At 42.6% G+C, this 24582-nt stretch overlaps 1 protein-coding gene across 1 annotated transcript in view; it reads right to left on the bottom strand.

Moving 5' to 3' along the window:
- The window catches only part of adgra1b (adhesion G protein-coupled receptor A1b), a 149251-nt gene that overhangs the window by 101185 nt on the left and 23484 nt on the right, over positions 1 to 24582 (bottom strand). The window contains exons 3-8 of the mRNA XM_076743519.1: positions 20728 to 20799; positions 18202 to 18273; positions 17963 to 18034; positions 17395 to 17558; positions 10920 to 11133; positions 512 to 676 (exon numbers count right to left, since the gene is read on the bottom strand). Coding sequence (XP_076599634.1) covers positions 512 to 676; positions 10920 to 11133; positions 17395 to 17558; positions 17963 to 18034; positions 18202 to 18273; positions 20728 to 20799 — 759 coding nt within the window. The remainder of the gene's footprint in view (positions 1 to 511; positions 677 to 10919; positions 11134 to 17394; positions 17559 to 17962; positions 18035 to 18201; positions 18274 to 20727; positions 20800 to 24582) is intronic.

Here is a 24582-nt window from a genome sequence, read left to right as displayed (position 1 = left end):
CTGGCCTGGCTCTGTCCGAAGGTCAGACAACATCTGCCTAGCAACACCTCAAAACCTCACTAATTAACACATAATATCTCTTGTTTAATTTGTAAAGATGACACGTTGTGGTGTTACGATGGGTTATGAGCTGGATTATGTCTTCTGGCACATAAACCCTCATGAAACCAGTTTTACACTTTTGGTACAGATTAAATAAATGAGATATTATGTTAATTAGTGAGCTTTAGGGGTTTTTTTTAGGAGGATTTTGTTGCCTTTGGACAGAGTCAGGCCAGCTGTTTTCCCATTTCCAGTCTGTTTGTTAAAGAGTAGCTACCATACAGATATTAGAGGGATATTGATTGTTTCATTTTAACTCTTGCCAGGAAAGTGATTAGCACATTTCCCAAAATGTCAAACTATCCCCTTCAGTCCTTTTCATTTCCACTGAACCAACAAGCTCGAGTTGATACTGAGACCCGTTAAACCCACGTGGTTGAGCGGACGTGACTGCTGAGAGGTGACTCACCTGAAGTCCCCCTTGTTGTTGGTGACTCTGTCAGCTGGACAGTACGGTGCCGACGTCTCCAGAACAACTATCTCCATCTGCTGAGAAGCGTTGCCACGGGAACTGGTCACCAGGCACTCCCAGATGCCAGCAATGCCCAAGTCAATGTTGGAGAGGATGACCTCACTGGAGGAGAAGGACAGAGGCGGTGTTTGTTGGTGAACTTCTTCTTGTGAGCTTCAAATGCTCATAAAAGGTTAGTACAGGCTGACGGATTAGGATTTGGTCTTGGGTTTAGGGTTAATGTACACTGAGGATTGTCTTTTTGTTAGGACTTCAATTTAGGGTGGGTTGGATTATTTTTGGATGAGGCCAAGGATTTAATAGAAAAGAACGTAAAATCCTCCTCCTTACTTACAAAGCCATAAATGGTCAGGCACCATCTTATCTTAAGAGCTTATACTTCCTTATTCCCCTACTAGAACGCTGCGTTCCAGAATGCAGGCCTACATATGGTACCTAAAGTCTCCCAAAGCAGAACAGGAGCCAGAGCATTTTGCTATCAAGCTCCTGTCCTGTGGAACCATCTTCCAGTCTTTGTCCGGGAGGCAGACACTGTCTTTACATTTAAGAGCAGGCTTAAAACTTTCCTTTTTGATAAATCTTTAGTTAGGGCTGGCTGAGGCTTGCCCTGGACCAGCCCCTAGTTATGCTGCTATAGCATTAGACCGTCGGGGGACCTCCAAAGATACACTGAGCTCCTCTGTTCTTCTCTCGCTCTCCATCTGCACACTTTTGTGTCCTACCATGGCACGTTACTAACTTAGCTTCTTCCCTGGAGTCTCTGTGCTTTGTCGTCTCGCAGGTTCCCATGGATAGTGGCTGAATCTGGATTGTGGATTACAGCTACGTCTCCTGCCATGGATCTGCCTGACATCCACTACAACTGCTACCACTATTATTACATCCACTGTCACTGTTACTGTGATTGCTTTTCTGCCTGTCTCTCTCTCTTGCTCTTTTTCTCTCTCTCCCAACTGGTCGAGGCAGATGGCCGCCCACCCAGAGCCTGGTTCTGCCTGAGGTTTCTGCCTGTTAAAAGGAAGTGTTTCCTCGCCACTGTCGCCAAGTGTTTGCTCATGAGGGAATTGTCGGGTCTCTGTAGATAAAAGAGCTCGGCCTGTACCTGCTCTATATGGAAAGTGTCCTGACACAACTTCTGTTGTGATTTGGCGCTATACAAATAAAATTGAAAATTGAAAATTGAAACTGATTAAAGTTAGTCATGCAGTGGGGAGAGTTAAGGTCGGGCTACATTTTGAGGAATCTGTAATCAGTGGAAGGAAAACGCATGTACCTGTACCCACAATATCTAATTCACTGAAGAAATCCGTGTGCATGCATGTGTATGCAGTGGTTTAAAATGCTGGCCGTGAGTTAAGATGATCATTACTCACGCTTATCTTTCCTACTTTGTCACAGCGATTGCTATCTCAATGGAAAATGCCTGATTAAACAAAGGATGGTGAAACAGTGACAAAGAGCCAATGCAGGCCATTTGCCAAGGCGACTAATCTTGAGGATTTTACTCCTCATGAAAAAAAAAGGAGAAAAGCCAGTAGAAATTGCTAAGCAACGGCATTATCACCATGGAAATGCTACCTCCTTGAGAAATGCCAACTGTTTAATTTCCAAATACAATCCAGTTGTAGGCAAATAAACACTTTGCTGTTTGTCTACTTAAGGATCTAATGCCTTTTTTGTGATTTAATTAAGCCGCCTATGTTCATAATACAAGTCACAGCATACCCACACAATGCTGTGTGAAGTTTTTAAAGGCGACTCGGGGAACAATGCTCCGCAAATGGAAATGTGTGACAGTTGACATTAAAATTAGAAGTGACAGGCTGGACAAGAAACTGAAATCTTTCCAAGTAAAGATGATTAGCGGCTGAGCAGCTCTGATGTGGAGAAGCTGTAATCCCAGAAAATGTTTCTCAGAGGGTGTGAGAGAAATATTTATTCAGAAACATTAAATGCCTTCATTTTGTCCTCTCTCTCCATCCCCCTTTTCTATTTCAATATATTTACTACTAGCACAATAATTTTAGGCCTGAGCCTGCCCATACCGGGTGAAACACCATCACAGGACACATTAACACAAACACGTTCACACCTGCTGGCAGTTTCCAGTTCACCTGACCTGCATGTGCTTGGAATATGAAAGAGAATGGGGAGCACCCAACCCACATGAACACAGGAAGAGCATGTAAAAATGGACTGCATTGCATTCTGGTCTATTGAGTGCAAAAATTGCCATCCTTGCCTCCTCCTCTGTCAAACAGTACTTTGCTTCTGATTCTTTGATTGTGACATTCTGACCTTGATCAAAAAACAAATGTTGGACAAAACTCCACTGTAGTTGTGTTGCATTATCCTGATGTAATGCCATGTTGGATGCATTCGACAAGCTTTTCATGACAACAACAAGACAAAGAGTGTGCAGACATGGTAGCGGCTTTGAGGGGATGTACAGCAGTGCTTTGAGCATGCTAACATGCTCACAATGACAATGCTAACAGGCTGCTGTGGTATTAGCATGCCAGCATTTGCTAATTAACCAAAAACACAAACCCTCTGAGGCTGATGGGAATGCCATCGGTTTTGTAGGTATTTGGTCACACACTAAATTATTAGAGAAATTAATATTTTGACCTGATGAGCACACTCAATTAAAAGTCACTACAATTCATTATGAGGGGAAGAAATTTAATGGCACTTCATCAAACAGTTGTGGAGATATTTCACTCAGAGCCTTAAATGTCAACCTCGTGGTAGTGCAAGAGGACAAAAGGCAGGGGATGACCAAAATCAGTGGGATTCATCCTCGGAGAACCACGAATGTCTGTGCAAGATTTCATTGCAATCTAGTGTTTCAATATTTCAGTCTGGGCCAAAGTGGCAGACTGATGCAGAGAATGAGTGACGCTGCCATCCCTGAAGCCACACTGCTAACATGGCTGAAAACTAGAACACACTGGGATCAGCACTGCCATGTAACTGAGATATAGAGCTGACAGTCGTAGTGGCAGCTAGTGAAGTAACTACTGCGATCACTACAATTTGAAAGCATTCATGTATATTAGAACGTATTTCTCTTTTGATAAATTAAGAAAGAATTAAGGATTACATTGTCTGATCTGTTTTCAACACATGACAAAAAAATACTAATGCCAACAAATGAACGTAAACATGACCCTGAATGAAGTCTGTGAAGGCCTAAAGACTGAAGGCCTTCAGCTTGTACCAAATACGTTTCTGAACCTCCCACAGAGGTGACTGTGTATGCAGAAACATTTCCAAATGAAAACACTGTGCTCCGGTTTGAACTTGACTCGACTCCACTGCTGTTTGTTTTGTAAGTGAAGACCAGCGGATATCAGAAAATGCTGTGAACATCCACTGTACTGACCAGACCCGTGACTTTGCTCCAATGACTTTCTGTGGGCGAGTTATGAAAATGAATAAAATAAGTCCTGATTTCATCTTCTGTGTTCCACTAAAGCTCTCTTTTCTGATTGCTTTTCTAAAAGGCCCTAAATCAGATTTGAACGCTTGACTGAGATGATGACATTCTGGGCGAGAGAAGGAGTGTGAGTGTGTGAATGTGTGTGTGTGTGACTGTCTGTGAGAACATGTGAGGGTTTCTGCATGCTTGTAAGTACATTTTCAGTTGTCCGGAAAGTACTTATGGGCATTTTTAGATAGTTTAGAAGGATTTTTGCACCAATCATTTAATAGTTTGGACAGGAGCTTTCTGAAGGATTGTCATTGAGACAAATTTCTGCAAACTTTTCACAACAATCTTGCTCTCACTGCGATGATGTCTGTATACCCAAATATGTAGTTTAAGATGAGATTCTAAACCTTACACGCAACATCACTCACTCTCTTGGCCAATTTCTCCACCTCCCTCTTTAAAACAACATCCTCCCTCTTCCACTGGACATAAGTTGAGTTTAAAGTGTGGATGGGCCTTAAATCGAAACCCTCTGGGCTCAGTCCAGCTATCAGCCGGTCTCTACAGTGCAGCAGTTACATAACAAACCACAATGAGGACGTGTGCCGTCTGCAAACCTAATCTAAACAGATAATATAGAAAGTATATTGGGAGGAATGGAGGGAGAAAGTTGAAGACTGCTTATTGATTTAGTAATACAGAACTTAAGAGATTTGAGCATTCATTCATTCATTCCTTTATAGACGCCACTAGATTTAAAAAAAACAAAAAAAAAAAACAAGATCATTTGCACAGGATTACTGGTGGAAATCTGTTTTCACAAAAAAATACAATAATATTTAAAAAATGTGGGCTTAGGCAGTGTGCTAGAGGGAGCTATAACTCCACTGAGAATTGCTATAGCTTCACTGTAGCCTCACCACGAAATTGTTCCCGTACAGAATCCTCTCTGATTTCCTTTATCTGGCTGCTGTTACTCCCATTCTCCAGTGAATCTGTTCCAATATCAGCCCCTTGTTCCACAGTAACCTCCTGTGCACTGGAATCACAAATGAGACTTCGAAAAGTCAAAATGAGTCTTCTTATTTCCTGCCTTTGCTGGCGCACTGCTGCATATCTCGCCACATCATCACCACGTATAGATTAGTGGAATAGTGTGACACCAAGAAAATGGGGGCACACTCATTAAAAAACTGCTCTATCGCACTACCAGAAGTCAAAACCTCCACAGGTTACCTTTACATAAACTGCTATTCAGCTTACACTGTACCCTAGCCTCATGTTGAAAATGCATCATCGACCATCAAACAGCCTCGTCAGGGTGCAGGGACTGGTGGAGTTAGCCACTGATCATACACACAGAACAGAGAGGAGAGACCACCTGTGACATGCAACAGTAACGTTAGCGCCTCTGATGCTGCTCACTCGTGGCACCGCTGTTAGCATTACTAAAGGGAGACGGCAGCAACTGGCTCCATTTCCTGTCATTAAAGATGTAACCTTTTGCCAACATTTACTCTGGTGTCTGTCTGGGTTACTTGTTTGTCGAGATATGAGCAGGACAGTTTTTTTTTTTTGTGTTGTTGTTTTTTGCTATTCTCTCACATTTTCTCTGTCAGTTTCGACTGCCGTCTATTTCTGCGTCTGCATCGTCTGTCTGCACTTGTGTCTTATGGTATCTTTTCTGAACTAAAAAGCACTGCATTTGTTAGTTATTGTCTTACTTCTGAAGTACAACAAGTGTTTGTAGTAGTCATATGATACTTGAGATAGACTTTGAAATGCCACATGCCCATGTTTATTCATGTATGAACTGCAAATTCAACAGCCGCACTACTAAATAATCAAGGCCCCAGACCCAGTGAGAAAACATGAATGTAGGCAATTAACACTACGCTCATAATTTGGCACTTTGTGGATGAACTCTCATCACCTTGCAAGTCACTAAAGGGACCCCCAGGTGTGTAGACAGATTTTGAGATTATTATCGTTGTTAAATTAAAGTGGCCTGGTTTGAGCAGAACATTTCGTATTCAAAAAAGGTGGTCAAGAGTCATTAAACTTTATCAGTCATTTATTAATATTTTACGAGAACGTTCACATAATTAATTCTGACTGGAAGAATAGATGTCCTTGTACACTACATAAAACAGTGGTGATGAAGATGATAATGATGAGGGTGGTGGGGTTGGTGGCGAGCGTGTGTGCTTGCAACTGTGTGATCACATGCATGCAGGTGTGTGTGTGTGTGTGTGTGTGTGTGTGTGTGTGTGTGTGTGTTTGTGTGTGTGAGACTGAGCTGCTGCACCTTCTCATGAATAGTCTGCAGAGGGGACAGTTACATCATCGCTGAACATGGGCCAACTGTCTGAATGCTGGGAAATACACAGGGAAATACCCCCACCACCCACCCACCCCAACACACCCAACCGCCCGCCTCTCCTCTCCCTCTGCTACTCTCTCCTTGCCTCACAAAGGAAAACTTCACCACTGATGGTGAATTCTGCTGCAGCCTGATCACAAATGTTCCCGGTGAACCGCTGCACCCAGACAAAACAAGGAGAGCGGAGGAAATCAACCAACAGCCCATCCAGCTTTCAGAAAAAGGTCATCATCACATAATAATCATACGAAGAAATCACCCAGTATGTGAGCAGCAGTAGGGCAGGGGCACACATAAGCCATACACAAAGCACTGACCTACATCCACAGTAACACTGCACCATTGTGGAGCAGTTCCCCAAGGACTCATTAGGAACATTTACGCTTGCAGGCTGATATTTAACAATTTGTTTTACATAATGTTGCTTATGAGACTGTAAACTCTCAATCTGTCCCCTTCACCCAACAAATGTTCCAAAGCTGGGACATTTTCATGCAAGCTTGCTGATCACAGTGTGTGAATTTGTGTTTTATCACAGCTTATGGGAGCGAACGTTACAAATGAGCATTTTTGAACCTACGTCTGTTTACTGTGTTCTTGAATGCTTCGATGCCAAGAGGAGCCATACATTGTCCGTGTAAACATATATGCAGGTGCACATGTATATGTTCTATATGTACACAGACATACACACACAGAGGGCTGTAACTCACTCATACACTCTGACAATATACATACTATTCCTGTGGCAGCAGCATCCATCAAATTAGCACCCTGTCTTAACCCACGCTTTCCATTACTCTACATTATGTAGGCCACCAATAATCAACACTTAAACACTTAAACTTCTTCTGATGTAACCAAGAACTTTTATTTTTCTTTATTGACTGAAACTGGCAAGCAGTTGAGTGATGATCCCAGAGGTAAAACTGCATGTGGGGATATGATCAAATTTGGTCTCCTTAGCAACAGATGCTGCACAAAAGCTTGTAAACAGACCGCCAGATTCAAGAGAGAAAATGAGTCACGGCAACAAAAAAGTGCAACAGATTCAGGGATTTAGAGGAAACACGGTAGAACGCACTAAAAGAGGGTAAAAGCTGTTTTTTGGAAGCAGGAGCAGAGAGTTACACATATGAAAAAAAAAAAGAAAGAGAGGGATCCCAAACAGAGACACAAAGCGAGACACAGGGAGAGACACTTTCCCTTTTCAGCAACATTTCCAAACCAGGCTCTTCATTTTGTGCAAGATTAGCCTGATTAAAAATGGAGAAGATTAAGAAAGATACATCCAAAGTGTCTGCGGTAGCTAGCTACGGGGCTCTAAAATGTTTGATTAATGAAACATGAATCACAGGCTGGTCCCACTGCTGCCGCTAGCATAGCTAATACTGGGAGTTTGGCTTGACACCATTACTCAGCAGGAGTCTGGCCCACATCGCAGAATCATCAGGCCTCATGGGGCCTGGTTTTTTGCTGCTGCTCACTGTGAGCAATGTAAACGGATCAGCTTATCGGCCCACCTGTGCCAGCAAATAAAAGGCTATAATGACACAGCACAGTGTGAAAGTGGGAGGGAGCTGAAAGACACAGAAATACAATGCAAAACAAACGTTACAAAACATATTCCATAACGTTATGCCTGTTTCAGTAAGGAAAAGATGGTGTCATTTTTTTCAGTGTCTACACTGGCCGCTTGCCTGATGCAGCCTAAAGCAGGATAAGCAGAATTTAGCTGAGAAAATAACTGGGTTCACCTTCAAAGAGGTCACTTCGCTGAGGCTTTGGCATCTCCGCTCGCATTGCTGCAACACTGTGCGACAAATCCAGATGAGGGCTTAAAACCATGCGCTAAATCCTGTGTATTCAGTCTTTCCCCTCTGATGGGGCATGCAGGGCGAGGCTGACTGACTCAGAGCACGTTTATCCAAGGTGAACGACATCAACACGGGCCATAATGACTAATATATTGTCCGCCGTGGCTAAATGAGCATCGACAGCGTCTGGCATGTCAAAGGCCAGAACATTAGTTGCTTTTTTTTTTTTTTTTTTGACTTAACGAGTGCTGGACCAGTGAAGTCACAGGACTTTAATTTCCCCCACACGTCTCTCTCAACGCTGCAATTTAAGATACAGCTCAGGCCGAAGGGTGAAGTTCAGCCCAGACACAGCAGATTGTTTTTGTTGGACCGAGGTCTGTTACACACTCATCAGCTATGGAAATGATGTCTGCTCCTTGCAGGTTTTTAACAAAAAGGGAGACATTTTAGGTGCCAAGAGCAACATGACCTGAATGAGTTTCACTTGGGGGAGAAAATCGCATTATTTGTGTACACAAGAGGAGAGCAGTGGGTAATTGTGAGGTGGGCCCTGATCAGATTGGAATTCATCACGTTCCGTTGGGACACTGAGCTGGAAAAGTAGAGTCAAGATTCTGGAGGGCTTCTTTTTTTGGGGGGGGGGGGGGGGGGGCTAGAGCTGATGGAATGGGTGGGGAAAAAGGCTGGAAAAGAAACTGACAGACATCACCAGCCAGTACATAGCCAACACAGAGGGTCAGTGTGACAGAATCCTCCTTAAAACGAGGCCTTAGAAGGAAAAACGAGGATTAATTTCCTCTCTGACTGGCTTCAAAGACTTTCAACCTCAGTGCCACTAAGCTGCAAGATATTTGTGCATTTTGCTGTGTGTCTATTGATAATCGGTGTTGGAGGTGGTGCTCATACTGTTCACTTCAAGCTACTCTGTACAGAAATGTATTGATTATAGCATCATTTGGTGAAAGTGTTTGTGAAAGTCTGTCTGTTGATGCCGTGGTGTCTTTTTTCAGAAGAGACAAAAATAATTCAAAATACAAGACCTGCAACTTTCACATAAGACAACAAGACAACATTCATTATTATGACCATATAAAGTTGATATGGCAAATGTTGTTAGCTAACAACAGGATTGTCATTCATTTTCAGTCGTGTTTGTATCAACACAGCGTCCAACATTCACTCTTCTTTTCACTTTGTTAGCATTGCTGATAATTCTCTGTTGGTTAGACCTCTTTCTACTCACACAAACGCATTTGATCCATTGTTAAAGTCATAATATGGATTAGTGCAGCTTAAAGTAAGTACAGTATTATCAAGAAAATGCCAAATCAACAAAAGCACCCTTTACATTGTTATATTATTAGAGATGTACATATATTATATTATTCATGTATTGTTACTTATGCTGTAATGTGTAAACAGCATTTTACTGTTGTAGCTGTGAAGCAAATATTTCTGTTTCAATGCTTCTACAGAGCTGAATGTATGTATAACTAGTAAATATAGCTGTAAAAATACAAAATTAATACTTATCTTTGAAATGTATTGAGCTGTAAATATAAAGTTGCATAAAAGTTTATTGAAGCGCAAGTCGATAAATTTGAACTTAAGCACAGTAAGTCTCCACCTTGTTGGTAATGTTAGACAACGAGGAGTGAAAGACATTGAATGGTGAAAGTATTGCATTGACCCCTATTGATGAATACCTCAATAAAAACAAACCATGCCAAGAAACATCACTCCTGAGACACAAAGACGGTAAAAGTTGTCTCTCTACCCTGTAATCCAATTATTCAAGGCAGTGCATTCACCATAGGGATCACTGAGAATGTCAAACAGTGAGCTGGTACATAATGAAAAGAAAAAATATTGACTATTTGCGGCGTTTGCAGTCAGGGGAATGGTATACCTTTCCTGATGCGGAGCGGAAAAGCAGCTGGCATTCCTGTTGCCAAATAAACCGCAAAACAAGAGGCGTTCTGGCCCTGTTGACACAGGAATACATATTTCTGTCAGCACTCCATCAATATTTATGTTGGAGAGGCCGAGTCAGAACAGGCAGCAGTTAAAGTAATCAACAGCAATGTGCTCCTGCATCTGAGCCCTGCTGCCACAGCATTACGTCAAATGCATTTACTATAACACACACACACACATGCACACCCATACACGCCGCAGACCAACACCAAAACAAAGGCAGGAAGAGGATGGAGGCTCGCGGCAACGTCTTCCATCAGAAAAACGCGCGAAGCCAGTGCTGCCAGTCTACTTTATCACCACAATTATGATTCAGCATCTGTTCCTCTTAGCGTGTGATCAGCTTGCGCTCCGCCGGCGCTGAGGGAGCGGCTGGACGGCCAACCTCTGGAGACGAGCCGCAGATTGCTCAGAGGTGTTGGCGCGCTGCCAAGCCAATTCTGTCCTGTCCTTTCGGATCCTTATCAAGGGCTCCAATAACAAAAGGTAAATCACAGCTCCAACGGGTGAGTGAGAGATGGGGTGTGTGAATGGACATGTGAGTTCTACATACGTGCATGTTGAATGTAGCAGCTTATTTGAGTGTGCTTTTTGCCTGGGTGGACTTCATCTTGGAAGTGTGTGTATGTGAGTCAGTGCAACAGGCCAGTCAACAGCTACTCAGCTCTCAGCTCACACTCCCTCACCCCCTCCCTGCTCGCCTCCCCCTCCTCTCTCCTTTGCATGTACCTGGTCAGGAGGCAGCAGTCATGAAGCAGGGTTTCCTCCACGTAGACGCCCCGGTCCTCCTGCGTGGTCACGATGTGGCCGTTGTGACGCCACCACAGCTCCACCGACTGGTCCAGGTAGGAGGCGGTGCACTGCAGGGGTAGACGGTCTCCACGAAAAACCAGCTGTCTCTGAGAGGGGATGAGCTGGAAGAGGGGCATCTCCAGAGGTCCATCTGGAAGATGAGGAGAGGATAAAACAGGAAGGTCAGCTTGTAAACCTTCCCATCCCCCTTCCAGAGGAGGGACAGTAGAGGAAGAGAGCGAAAGGTCATTCTTCCATCCCTTGAGAGAAAAAGGTAGAGGCAGAATGGAAGTGTTAGGGGTTCCATGTTCAGTGTTCAGGATTTTACCAGCAGTCTTAACATTTAAGAATGCAGAATTATTGATATCAGACTCATATCAACCCTGCATACATGAGCACAAACACATGTGCATGCCTCCAAAATACCGTCAACACACACACACACACACACATTTTGTCAAGGTCACACTCCTCCCCCCATCGTTCCCACATGTAGTTGCTGTTGCTGTGTGAGATGAACAGCAGCTGATAAAGGAGAACAGCCTTGAGCGCTCCCCTGGACTCTCCTTGACTCCTTACATGTTCACAATGGAAGCCTGCCGCAACACCAGTGATAGGATTACTTACCTAGCAGCTGGCTAAGTCCTCAAGCCTTTTTGTCAGAGAATAAGGCTGTGATAAAGATGAGATTAGAAGACGGGGTAGAGTGTTAAGTCCAGTGCCAGAATATAGGAGTGGGTTTGATTTTTATAGAAATCTGATCTGATCTAATCACACTGCAGATATAAGACAATGGAATGTCTCTAATCATGATGAACCCGTGGAGATGTATCAGTGCTGGACTGGTCATGTGTTTGTTGTTTGTTTGTTTTTTAATAATCAGGATTAGTGCCTTACCAGCTCACCGTGCCACCCTGGGTATTCATTTGGAGTGTGTTCGTTCGTACAAGGCATTTTCTTGGATATGCTCCAAAGAGCAGCGTAAGCAAGCGCCTTGCCTTTGCTTGTATTCCAATCAATTGTGGATGTTGCTGCTGACAGGCAATCCGATACATGGGTCATAAAGTCTTTTACTGCACCGTGCATCGCTTGGAAAGAAAAATACTGAAAGATTCATGTCATGTGATGTGCCTACAGCCCACATCTTATCATTTTCCTTGAGCAGAACAGTAGTTAGCATGACTACTTATGGTAATACATAACCCACCAAACAACTATGGCTATCAACACATGCAGAGCTTTGACCTCAATTTTCTACATAAGTAATTCATAATCATAGGTCCATGATCAAAAGTGCCCTGCTTCAAGAGTAACATTAAAAATCTGACACGAATATTGGATTTTCCATGATGACATCTCTGTGTAATTACTGGAGCTGACCCTGTTAGAGCGTTAAGACTCCATGATAGTCCTCAGCAACAGTAGCTGTGGCTTTGTTATCTCCTGCGGGTGACACACAGCAGACACAGCGTGAGGGCCATCGACTGTTGACTTGGCTGATGCTGATACTGTTGAAACAATGCTTTGAGCCAAGGATCAAAGTGTGGCTGCTTGCCTTCACCCGTTGGACACTGCCAGAGCAAAATGCAATTATTGGTGGCGTGTGTGAGTGTGTGCGGAGGAGGAGAGGAAGAGACGCAGGGACAGAGGCACGGTGATGCGTACGCCCACATGTCAGAATGTGACTGTGAGAGTATGTCAGTGTGGCTCAGCATGTGGAACAAACAGTGATGCACCCTGACCACCAGGCTTTGTATGGACTTTTACAGGGTTCAATTAGCAAATTCCTTAAATTCCTTCAAAATGTTTCTGAATTTAAAGCCCAGTTTGATACTAAATTCTGCCACTATCGCACTGGCTTCTGACTGCCTTCACACTTCTGAAGGGCTTACAGGAAAAAGATCCAGGTAATCCAACATGTTTCCATCTAACTGATAACAGCCTCACTGTTTACTCTCTTCACACAATGAGCTGTATTCAGTCTCTTATGCAACTGGTACATCCTACTGCTGATACTCCACATTAAATGTGTTCAGCAGGCCAAACAAAGGGAGACTTTGGTTGTGAAGCAGCCACAGGAAATGCAACATGTTTGTTACAGTGGGTTGCCCCGTCTGCAATCGGCTATCAAATACGAGTCTGCAAACTGTTGTTTTGGGCTTTTTGTCAAATTCAAATTAATAAATGAATTAAAGGTAATCATTTTATTCATTTATTCTGTCTTTGAATGATGAATTGCTGATTGAATTTTAAGCAAAACATCACAACAAAGACATTTCAATTTGACTTTGTGTTATTTGATTTTCTCACAATTCATTTGTTTCCTGCTTCAACGCTTACACATTTTCAACATTACATGGCCTCAGTGTGTCACCTAAAAACTGCATATGTCCAACCCTAAGAGAGACAACAGGAGCTGTGATTGGCCAGCTGTTTCTTTAACTGACCGGCTGTGTCAGCGGGAGTCAAGGCGACCCCCTACTGCTGCATCATTTAAATGCAAATTCAATTCATCAATTTTTAAAATCACTTTAAATCTATCAATTTATTAATCAAAACTAATTCTAAAAGTCTAGAATTATTCACACAGTGGCAAACGCCAGGCTCCATATGTCTCAGCACTTGTTAGCTTTACAAAGTTATTGATGTAACTGTCATGATTTTGAAGTCTTCTAACAACTGAGACCTTTTTGTCCAAGTGATGTCAGACAGGGACAGAACATTATATGTGATACATGACAGATATTTCCTTTCCTTGTTTAGTTCCACGGTAAAAGGCTCTACTTTTCAATTCTGATTTTTATCCTGACCAAAACTATTTGGGAAATAAAGCGAGCAGACACTCTCATTCTCAGACTGATGCTCCCATGTCTGGTTCCATAGTCGCTTCATTATCACTTTCTCAAAGCAACTGATTTTAAAAGAGGTGTGCGACTGAACTTCAAAGACCTATATGACAGACTCTATTGAGTTATATTTCATGATATTTTTATAGCATTAAATCATTAGAGGCATACCACAGGCTGAAAGACATGGGCCTGCATGTGAAACTTAATTTAATGACATGATGCCCATAAAGGGCAATTGCACTGCTGTGTCATCATGCAATAAATACTGCTTTAGAAAGCAGAGGCTTGTCCTGCAGCGCATAACATGCCATGTTAGCTCTGTCTGTGCTGTGGCTCTCATCCCAGCAGTTTCAAAGAACCAGAGGGCCGTGGCTAGATGAGTCCAACAGACGCCTGCCCTGACCTCAACACAGGAAGCACCTGATCCTGGCAGGAAGCTGCACACACTCCTTCGTTCCCCCTCATTTGCAGGCAGCACACGACCTGTATCAGCATAGGGACAGGGGCGCATTGCTGGAATGTATGGTGCAGACATCTGCTAGCCATCACGCTGGAGCTGCTGGAGAAAGAAACAGATGCATCTTCTGTGACACGTCTTCATAAAAACAATGAGGGAAAGCCTCAGTGGGGAAACACTAATATTTCCAATGGTATGTGAGTGTGGAAGAGGGCTATTTTCCTCCAATCCCATCATTTTTCTTGATAACAAGAACCTAGCATCAGGTGCTGAGTAAAATCCCATCCACACAGCCTTAGCGGCTTCACGGCTATACGACCTCCTCTTACAGTATGAAGCCATATGAAAAAACAACCATCAAATAACATTAAAAACATGGTTGTTAGAGCACCACACTGTAACCAATTGAAAATTGCTTGTTGCCAAGTGAATGAATACAGTATTGTAAGATGGAGTTGTGCTGTGGAGAGGCGGATGGATCCAAGCATGGCGAGAGCAGGGAGCCCAGAACGTTGTCATTGTTAATCCCATAATGGATGCTTTAGGGCTGGAAAGGAGCGCTCCTCGTCCTGCTGCTGGATACCACTCATGGCTCTTTGTCTGTGCACTGCGCAGAATTACCCTGTAATTGCTTTGGATTGTTCTGTGTCAATGAAAAACACATACAATTAGGATTACATAGAGTGAATGTCTGCGGTGCAGACGTCTAAGGATGATGCTGTCTCTATATGCAAAAACACAAACTGGAGGGGGGAGAAGATGTACATGCTGCAGGCTAGGCCACATTTTTCCTCATTAGTTTCCTGCAAACTGTGTCACATCATGCATACAGCGCATCTTCATGTAATCTCCCTTCACTTCACACATGCACACACGCACAAACACACACATACACAGCCCACTACCAACCAGTGGTTTTCTCATTCCGGAGTAATATCCCCTGCGCGAACCAGATGTAAGGAGAAGAGGAGGATGATTCTATCACATATGAGATACAATTCCCTTGTGGACTGCAGCACGGAGCAGGGAGAGCGCAACGGAGGCAAGACGGGGAGGGAGGCAGGTGGAGATTGCCTGTCTGTAAGCAGTCTTTCAGAAAAGAAGAAAGTAAAGAGTCTTGGATTTCTCTTTGCTGTAGCTAACAGCTTCCAGTCAGTAAAGGGGCCATTTTGTTCTGCTTAAAAACTGATGCAGCCATGGCTGAGAGACAGTACTGTCTTATGTTTTCAGACTCATTTCGTCTTAAAAGATTGAGCAGTTCGTTTTACAAATTGTGTGCATATTAAAATTGCTTTTTCCCAAATGTGTCAGCCTCTTGAAAGAAAACACAACAAGCATTCTAAAAATCAAACAAGGACGAATGACTTTGAGTATTACAATGTGTGTTCTCCCGTTTATTCTCCATCTTTCTTTCTTCGTTTTTCGACCGCTGCAGGTAAGAGCAAACTCACATCACACCGTGTGGTTTTTCCATGAAGGGAAACTATAATTAAACAGAAGGTTTTGCTGAGCACACCTGATCTTTTCCCCCAACTGCTTGCTGCATATTCAGAATTCCACACCTGGCAACTGCCCAGATCGACTCTAGTCTTCTACCCCTGACCACTGAGCCACTGCAGTATAATGACCACCAGCTCAAGTGTTATATCCTCTGCTGAAAGCACTTTGACAGAAATCTGAGAGGCAGAGGAGAGCACATCTCATTTATTTTCCCAGCACACACACTCGTCAGCTGATCTGAGGATTTGAACCAGCAACTGCTGAAGCACATGCTCCCTCCTCTGGCTTTTAAGCCTGCTGCTGCCCCCATAACAGGTGGTACATAATAGGGCAAAGACTGTAGTTTGAGACAATTTTTGCCAGGGGCTTTTTCTCTGGCAATTTTGCACTAAATCATTGCCTTATATTAGGCTTGTCAAACAGTTCACAGCAGGGGAGAGATAACAGTGGAGAGGGAAACCTATTATCAGAATGAATCTACTTAATCATCTTCTCATTGTGCTAACCACTTGAAAACACAATGATAGTGAAATTAAGCTGTTTTTTGCTAATGAGAAGTCTCAGGAGGCATTCTTTAAGTGTTAAGGTATCTTATGGGAATGTGTCAGAGCTAAGAGAAACTTAAACCGTCCAATCTGGCTTCAAGGCCTGAAACATTTGGCTCTGAGGGGCTGCATTGATATTCACATATGTAGAGGGACACTTAATGAGTTTTCATCATGTACTTTTACAGGGTTTTTAAGTGAGTAAGCAAACACCAAACTGAACCACGCAGCCCCGGTGTTGCGTAAGTAAAAGGATCCACTTCACTTCCTCTCATTCTCTTCAAAAGTAAAGCTAATTATTCCATGACAGCTTCATCCCCTCAGGAGTTGCTTATCTAGAAAAATCAAGAAAAGTCTGTAGCCTCTCTCTTGAATGACAACCAAAACCAAAAAGCACTTATATGCTGTATTCTCTTTTTTCACTTGGTAAAATGTGACAATATTTCCCCTCAAAGAATGTTGACTTTTCAGGCATTTCAGACCTAAAACCTGTTGTTTTTCACTCTGGTGTTCTACTTTCGGATTGATTTACACCTAGGATGCCAGGTGGAGTCGATTAATGAACTCATTAACAAAAGTGATAATTATAAGGCCATCTATTTGGGGGCTCTGGATATCATTTCTTATGTTACAAATTCAGCCTGATGGAGGAAAAGATTAAATACTCTGGGAATCATTTTTGCTTAAGTAACATTACATTTACTTATTTTAGTGACTATTGGTGATGTGATGCTGAGTATCTGGGTATAGCAAACGCTAGCTTGGCAAAAAGGCTAACCATACAGGCTAGTTTCAGCTCATCAGGTGTAAAGCTAGCAACAAATTACACTGAACTTCAGGAATGCTAATAATGTGGGTACATTTTCATTTTTTATTATTCCTACACATTTCTACAAGTTTTTATGCCTTTTTTGGTGCTTTTAAGGTGATTTTAATATGTTAATATTAATATTTCTTTTAAATTTAACATCCATCTGCTTACATTTACATCAGTTTATGGCTTAATAAATATCACCCAGTGCCCAGTTTGTTAACCTCACAGCATTATGGTAAGTCCTTACCGCATCTGAGCTGCTGTTCACGTAGGTTGCGAAACTCCAGTCCGTGGAGGTGGGTGGGAAACACACACACCGTGTCGTTGCCAATCCTCACGGCGCTGCTTCGAGCCCAGAGGAGCAGCCACTTAAGCTGACAGTCACAGAACAAAGTCTCAGTGCTGAAGTGCCTGGTGGGAAAACCAACCAACAGTTACAACCTGTGAGCCTGTTTTACTGGATTTGAGCGACCATTCCTTGACTTCACTCATCTCATACGCGCTTGTCACAACAGACATTTTGGCATGTCATAACAGGGAAAACATAGGTGTAATTGATTCAATTAATGATGGTTTCATTTAATCTGTGTGTGCCACTTCCATGGCGCAGATATTGTGCATGCTGACTCACTGGCAAGTCATCATTAATGTCATTAGTTACACCTGTGCTTTTATGCTAGAATAAGTCGGTGAAAGATGCCTTTCTTGGCTTTTACCTGTGCTTCTGCAGCCTGGAGTCTAAGTGTATTTTTTGAACCACAACTTAAATAACTCTATCCAGTATTATATACACGATGTTTGTATGTTTGCCTTACAGCACTCTAAGAGCCACGAGGTGTGTGAAGAGTCCCACAGTCAGAGTGGAGAAGATGTTTCCGGATAAATTTCTGTTCGTGGAAAAAGAAGAATAGGTCAGTCCTCCCATGCGCTAACGCCACATCACTGCATTTTGTTATACATTACTAAATCCACATCAAACACAATATTCTGTACAGACAGCACAAATTAACCCTGAAGCAGTGAAACGCACGTTTTCAATTTAGAGATTACTCACAATTTTGAGAGGTTGCCCAGATCGAGAAACATTTCAGGGGAGAGACAGCCAATCCTGTTGTTGGACAGGTCCCTATAAGGACAAAAATGGAAAAAAGAGAAGAGCATCCTTCAGTTCAAATGGAGAGCATCAATTTACTGATATTGTAGTCAGAACAGAACTTAGAAAGGAATAACCTGCAAAACGGTGTGTTGTGTTAGCATCTGTTTTCATGCCTTCTTGAAACACAGAACTTAAACAGCTGTGAGAGCTATGTTAGTAACCAGTACCATCGTCATGCACCTATTCAATTTCCTGGAATATCTGTCCTGACCTTTTGTAACCTTTGACTCCTCATATAACCATTGCTGGCACACACAGCCCTACATACACACACATGCAAATACAGTGGGCTTCCGTATGCGAGTGGCTGAGCGCTGTCGCGTCCGTGGCTCCGTGCCCTTGCACTCTGTAATTAAAGAGCTGCTTTGCTGGAGCAGCTGTGGGAAAATAAGCAGAGCACTCGAGTAATCACCAGTTGGGGAGCACTTAAATTAGCCCTCTGCTGCTCCCCGAGCTTGGCGCACACGCGCCCCGAATCAGCACGGCTAACTCACCGCTTGCATCCCTGCCAGCTCAGATCCCACTAACTATCAGGCTGCAATCATGTCACTCACTCTGAAGCCTATATGTAGAAAGCCAGGATGAGAGTAATTGTCGAGAAAATTACTCGAGTAGAAGAAACCAAAAACAGAAGGAAAAAAAACGTTTTTTTTTCTGTGGCTAAAATCATTACTTTGTGCCTGTTTATGCTGCAAGTCTGTCAGACATTTCAAGTTTTAGGTAACTTTGAAAGTTTGCATATTGTTAATAAAACCCAGAAGAAATAAAGAAGCTTTGTTTCAATTTACATGCATACTGTCATATTTTTTAACAATGTCCAACATCTAAAATGTAGATTTCTTCTTCCATACATGTCCATGACCGGGAGACTCTCAACAGACTGCAACAACCTGAAGGCAAGGGTCATCTGACACTCAAAGGTGTCTGTTGGCTAGCTTTCATTAGCCTTGTGTACTTGTTTAATGTAAGGTTTAATGCATAATACAGCTTTCCCTGAAAAATTAGCAAAACTCCTTACAGTAAAGTTTGTTTTTCAACCTGCCATGTTTCTTTATTCTTTTGCCTCTTCTTTTTTTGAACAATGTATAATTATCCAAATACAAAACAATGCTCATGAGAGGAACAAACTATAGATAGTAGCAAGCCTCAAAATAAGAACACCTTTTGAAAACCACATTTAAGGATCACTAATATTTTTCAGTTTCTGTGCTACAGTTGAATTATGACTAAATTTCCCCTCAGGTTCTTCAATGTGTGAGTCTGTCATGCAGCAAAAAGCAGCTCTGTACAGAAAGTCTGTGGAGAAAAAAACGTGATGAAGAGGGCACAGCTCAATGCCACAGAAACAAACAGACCAAGAACATTCTTTTCCAGAATCAATATGACTGAAATGTGTCGATTGAACATTTTTGCTTAAAAAAAAAAGTTGTTACCCAACACTGTTAACCACGCAGCCAGTCAAGGTCAGCTGGCAGCAGCATGCTTGCAGATTAGCTCCAGTGGTAATGCTAGCTTGGCTAACCCCCTTGGTCCTGTGACCCTCAACCTGCAGGTTATAACAGTCCATGTAGTCTCACTATAGTGGCTAGTGTTAGCAAACATTTTGCGGTGTAACTGCATCAGTGCTGACTTTAGAGCTTTTCTCTGCTTGCCTTACAGTTGAACATTTTCACTCAGTCAAGTGGGTTGTGTCTTTAAATCACGGGGTCTCAAAGTTTTGATGACTGACTGCCAATTCAGGAAGCCAGCATATGATTGAGGGCAGCATAAGAAAACCCATGAACTTGTCACAGGATTTGCGATTGGTCTCATCATGGCATCGAACCATTAAAGTGAGAGTTAAAGCGGACCACAGACGATTAATGTATAATGCATGCATGTCATGTCACGTTCAGGAGCTGCACAAAATGCTTCTGAGCGCTGCCATTGGCACTTTAGGAAGCTATGCTTTGAAGGAACTGACTCAAGAATGATGGGAAACAGAAGGAAATTCAATGTGCCTGTAGCAAAGGTTACATAGCCTTGCTTTAATACACTAGCCAGCAGCAGATCAGTGATTCCAATCCCCCAAATCTCTGCAGAGAAAGTGAATGACAAATGCTCTCCTTTTATACAACATGAAGTGCCCTTTAGCAAAAACATGAAAACCCCCAAATCCTGCAGAGTGTGGTCACACCCAGCAGCTCTCACTTGTGAATGTGTCTATATCAACGTGAAGCAAGGCCTTGCCCTTGCTCTGCATTTCCTGGACTAAAAACATTCAGAAAAGCTTCAAATAGTAGTTTCAGCACTTTTGCCTCACTTAAACAATTCAGTCCTCTCTTCACTCTGTACTTTAGACACTCCCACATGTTGTCTCTAAAGGTAGAGAACTTGTCCCCGTGTCCCCTGGAGAACGGTGTTACAAGGCTTCATTATACTTACAGTCTCCTCAGAGCCAGCAGACCACGGAAGGCCCCGGGCTCCACTGTACTTATCAAATTATTCTTCAGGTCCCTGGAGAAGAGACAGAGAGAGAGAGGGAGACAGAGTCAGAGACGACAGTTAAAGTCAGTGACATCTATCTATCTATCTATCTATCTATCTGCTCTCAGTACAGACATTATGCAGTTGTTAGGAATTAGTTTTGGAATGAAATTCACTGAGGTCTTGCTTACTGGCTGTACCAACCCACGCCTTCCAAGGAAACATGATTAATTCAAAACACGAGGATGTTTATATTGTTCGCACAGTCAAGCGCAGTTCACAGAATAATGGTTTAAAAGAGAAGGACTCTGCTCATCAAGCTAGCAGAATCAAGAGAATTTAATTCTTGCAAAAGGACAGCTTTAACCAGCATCACGTCCAGACTGAAGCATCCAAAATGGCAGGAATTAAAGTGACAGCTTAAGTATTTGTGCTATGTTTTAAATCTATCTTAAAATTAAATGTTCACCTTTGTGCATATATTTTTCAAATGGGGTAATACTGGGGACACTCATTAGTAAGTTAACTTGCACCTGTTAGCTGGACAGCAGAGACCATTTCCTGCATGCTTAAGACTCAGACCACATCCAGCCAAGAGGCAAAAACACACATGTTGCGGTTTCAGCAAGGCACTCCTTGTCCACCCCCACCGCCCACCCCAAAACCTCTGACGCTACTAAAAATGGATCTCAAAAAAATCTCTCTGGTTTTCTCTGCAGGCCAAAGAAAACTTCCTGAAATTGTGTCCTTGGTTTCCTTTAACTTTGTACTGTGTGTCCAGTGTGATGAGAATGAGAAGAAGGGTAGCGCCTTTTTCCAAATGTGAGCAACAATGTAGCTCAACTCAGTCCAAAACGTATCTTTTTTTTTAATTAACAGTCACACAGGCCAGTGCAATGGCAGCCAAAAGAAACAAAACAAGACCAAAGGGACTATCAAAGACAAAGCCATTGTCTCAAAGTGACAATAAAAGTAATGATAGAACTCTTATTTATTTGACACTTGGGACAGACTGGTAGCAAAATGCCCCCTTTTACCTAATCAAGGCAGAAGATAAATAACTCATACTACATTCAGTACAGAATGAAAGATTCAGTATCCATACAGTAATTCAGACTGTCTCTAGAGATTAGAGGCATGGACGTGTACATCACTACTACTGGATGTACTGGATGACAAGCCTCAACTGCGGTGAGCTTTGCAGTCACTGGCGCTAATTTGTTCAATGTAAAGCATTAGTTACACATACAGAAGATGAGCCATCATTAGCGGCAGAAAAATGACTCTCATCTCGGGTTAATGATCTGTATCTTGTGTTAAACTGTTCGCCCCATGGTTAAAACACACTTTGTCTGCACCATTAGCACCCCCAAACAACCCTCCCTTCAGGTTGTGGCCAGACAAAAGGTCTTGTCTCGAAAAAGGAAGCGCAAAAAGCAGAAATGGCACACACCTCCTTCATTTATTTTTCACTTCACAGAAGTTTCCTTTTTCTTGATTTAGTATTTGAATGAAACTGTGCTCTTGGTTTGACCTCAACACCTGAAAAAAACAGCATTCTATTTCTGCTGACTTTTTAAGATCAGAATTATTAACGAGGCTTTCTGTAGACAGGGTTCGTCATTCACACAGCGAGGTGTAGCACGCCTTAGGAAGAGCACTGAAGCTGCCTTCCTGACAGGCTAACCTCCTGGTCCAGTCAGGTTGGCCGGCGGCTACCTCTCATCTCCTCTCTCCTCCAAAGTTGTCTTTGATCATGTACAATATGCTACAAAAGAAAGGGTGGAGGGTGAAGGTCAAAGGGTCATCCTCTGCGCCTGCAGCACCTCCTTTTATCCAGAACAGTCTTGCGGCTCACTGCTCTGCCATCTCTGAATTTGCTGAATGTTCAGAACTCTCCACCTTATGACTGATGGCCCAATCAAGGGACAGAGGTCACCGCTTTGTGAGTCTACATACAGGAAACATACTCCAGTAAAAGAAAAATATCTAGAACGCACATCAAAAAACCTAGAGCAGAGCCAAACATACAGGACACCTTTATGAGAACTCCAATGGCCTGAAGGGGCCCCGGACTGTCATCCTAAAGCAGGAAAATCAATGAACAGACCATTTAAACCGAAATATTAAAATCTGAACATGTACCCTCTGGTAGCTACCACATATTGTTATCTTAACAGAATTACATTAAGTGCCAGCTGTAGCCTTGTTTGTTTTACTGGCTTCCTGTATGAGGTCATTTTTAAAGCCACATAAAACAAACGACAGCATCGCGGGCAACGCAGCAGACCTGAGCCAACAAGAATCTGCAAATAAATGTTATGAATTACCGTGGTGTGTTATAAAATGCTGAGGTTCCAGACGGGTGGGGTCTGCTACACAATACAACAGAATGGATGCCAAAAAGTCTCAACAATCAGAGGAAACGATTTGAAAGTCGATTCAGCATCCCTTTCTGTGATTACCTGTCTGGCATGATCTGTAATGTCCTCTGTCAGCCGGCTCTACACACTGCTACTCCAAACAGGATGAAACAAACTGTAAGAATTATTTGCAGTGCATACATCAAATTGTGAAGTTTGTATTGGGATCCGCCTCTGAAGTGCATCAGAGGCTTCACAGTGTCACTATGTAGGGAAATACTTGCAGTTGGCTTTTTTTTTTTTTTTTTTTTTTTTTTTTTGGACCTCGGGAAGAATTTAGTATTTACTAATTTTACTGTTTCACTTGCCCTTAGTTCAACAGCGCCTTTGCATTTAGGAAGGAGCAGCACTGATGAGTTCAAGAGGTCTCCCTGTCTGTTTCCCTGGCCCCCTCCTCGGTATGCACACACACAGACAAGGGCACAGCCATGAGTTCCTAACCGGTCTAGCCTTGGGATCCATATCCCCTGTCTGTCGGAGTCCACACATAAGCTATCTGAAGATCATCCAGATTTATTTCCATCCATCCAGCATTGAGTGAGGGTACATCTGGACAGGTCACCAGTCAAACACACGAATGACCAACTATTGTCTATTCTGAGCTTTTGGTTTACCTAACCTGCTTGTCTTTGGACTGTGGGAGGACCTGCAAACACTACACAGAAAATTCAGGTGGCATGTTGAATCAAACCCAGAACGTCATTGCTGTGTCAACCACTAAGAAAATTAATTTTGAAGCTGCTTTTACACAATAACCCAAAAATAGGCCTATAGGTAAAAAGAAAAGCTTTTTATTTTAAAACACTCCACGTCACATTTATGATTAGCCATGATATGGAGCAGGAGAGCTGCTACAACATGCAAGGCAAAGACCACATGACTGACTGAGCCTGCATTTACTGGTTAGTTTGTACTAGCATTGTAGTGTGCAGCAGCAAACATTACTCCAGTTTCTTTCATTTATCTTCCTGTGATCCTCTCACAATGACCCCAACAATTTATTACGGGACCCTGTACAAAAACACACTGTACCACACATAGTAAGCAACGTTATTTCCATATGTGCCACAAAAGGGCAATGCCCCACTCATCACTCTGATGGTCTGAGTGTGTCCTTGTAACAGAAAATAATATAATTGTACGCTGCCATGTGTACACACTTGCTGTGTACACACCTCCAGAGTTTCACTTATAAAGGCCTTACAGGGAACAGAGGAAGTTATGCTACCCGAGGCTTTTAATGTAAAACAGATAGAAAGCACAGAATTTGCAGTAAAAGCATACATCAACAATGTTTTAACACATCAAATCCAGCAAATCAGAAAGCAGAAAGTCTTCCAAATACAGTACATTAAATATACTGATGGGGGAATAAAATCTAAGTACCGGC

The sequence above is a fragment of the Chaetodon auriga genome, chromosome 11 (genome assembly GCF_051107435.1).
Source record: "Chaetodon auriga isolate fChaAug3 chromosome 11, fChaAug3.hap1, whole genome shotgun sequence".
Taxonomy (NCBI): Eukaryota; Metazoa; Chordata; class Actinopteri; order Chaetodontiformes; family Chaetodontidae; genus Chaetodon; species Chaetodon auriga.
Note: the sequence above shows the minus strand (reverse complement) of the source record. Positions and strands in the feature narration are given on the sequence as shown.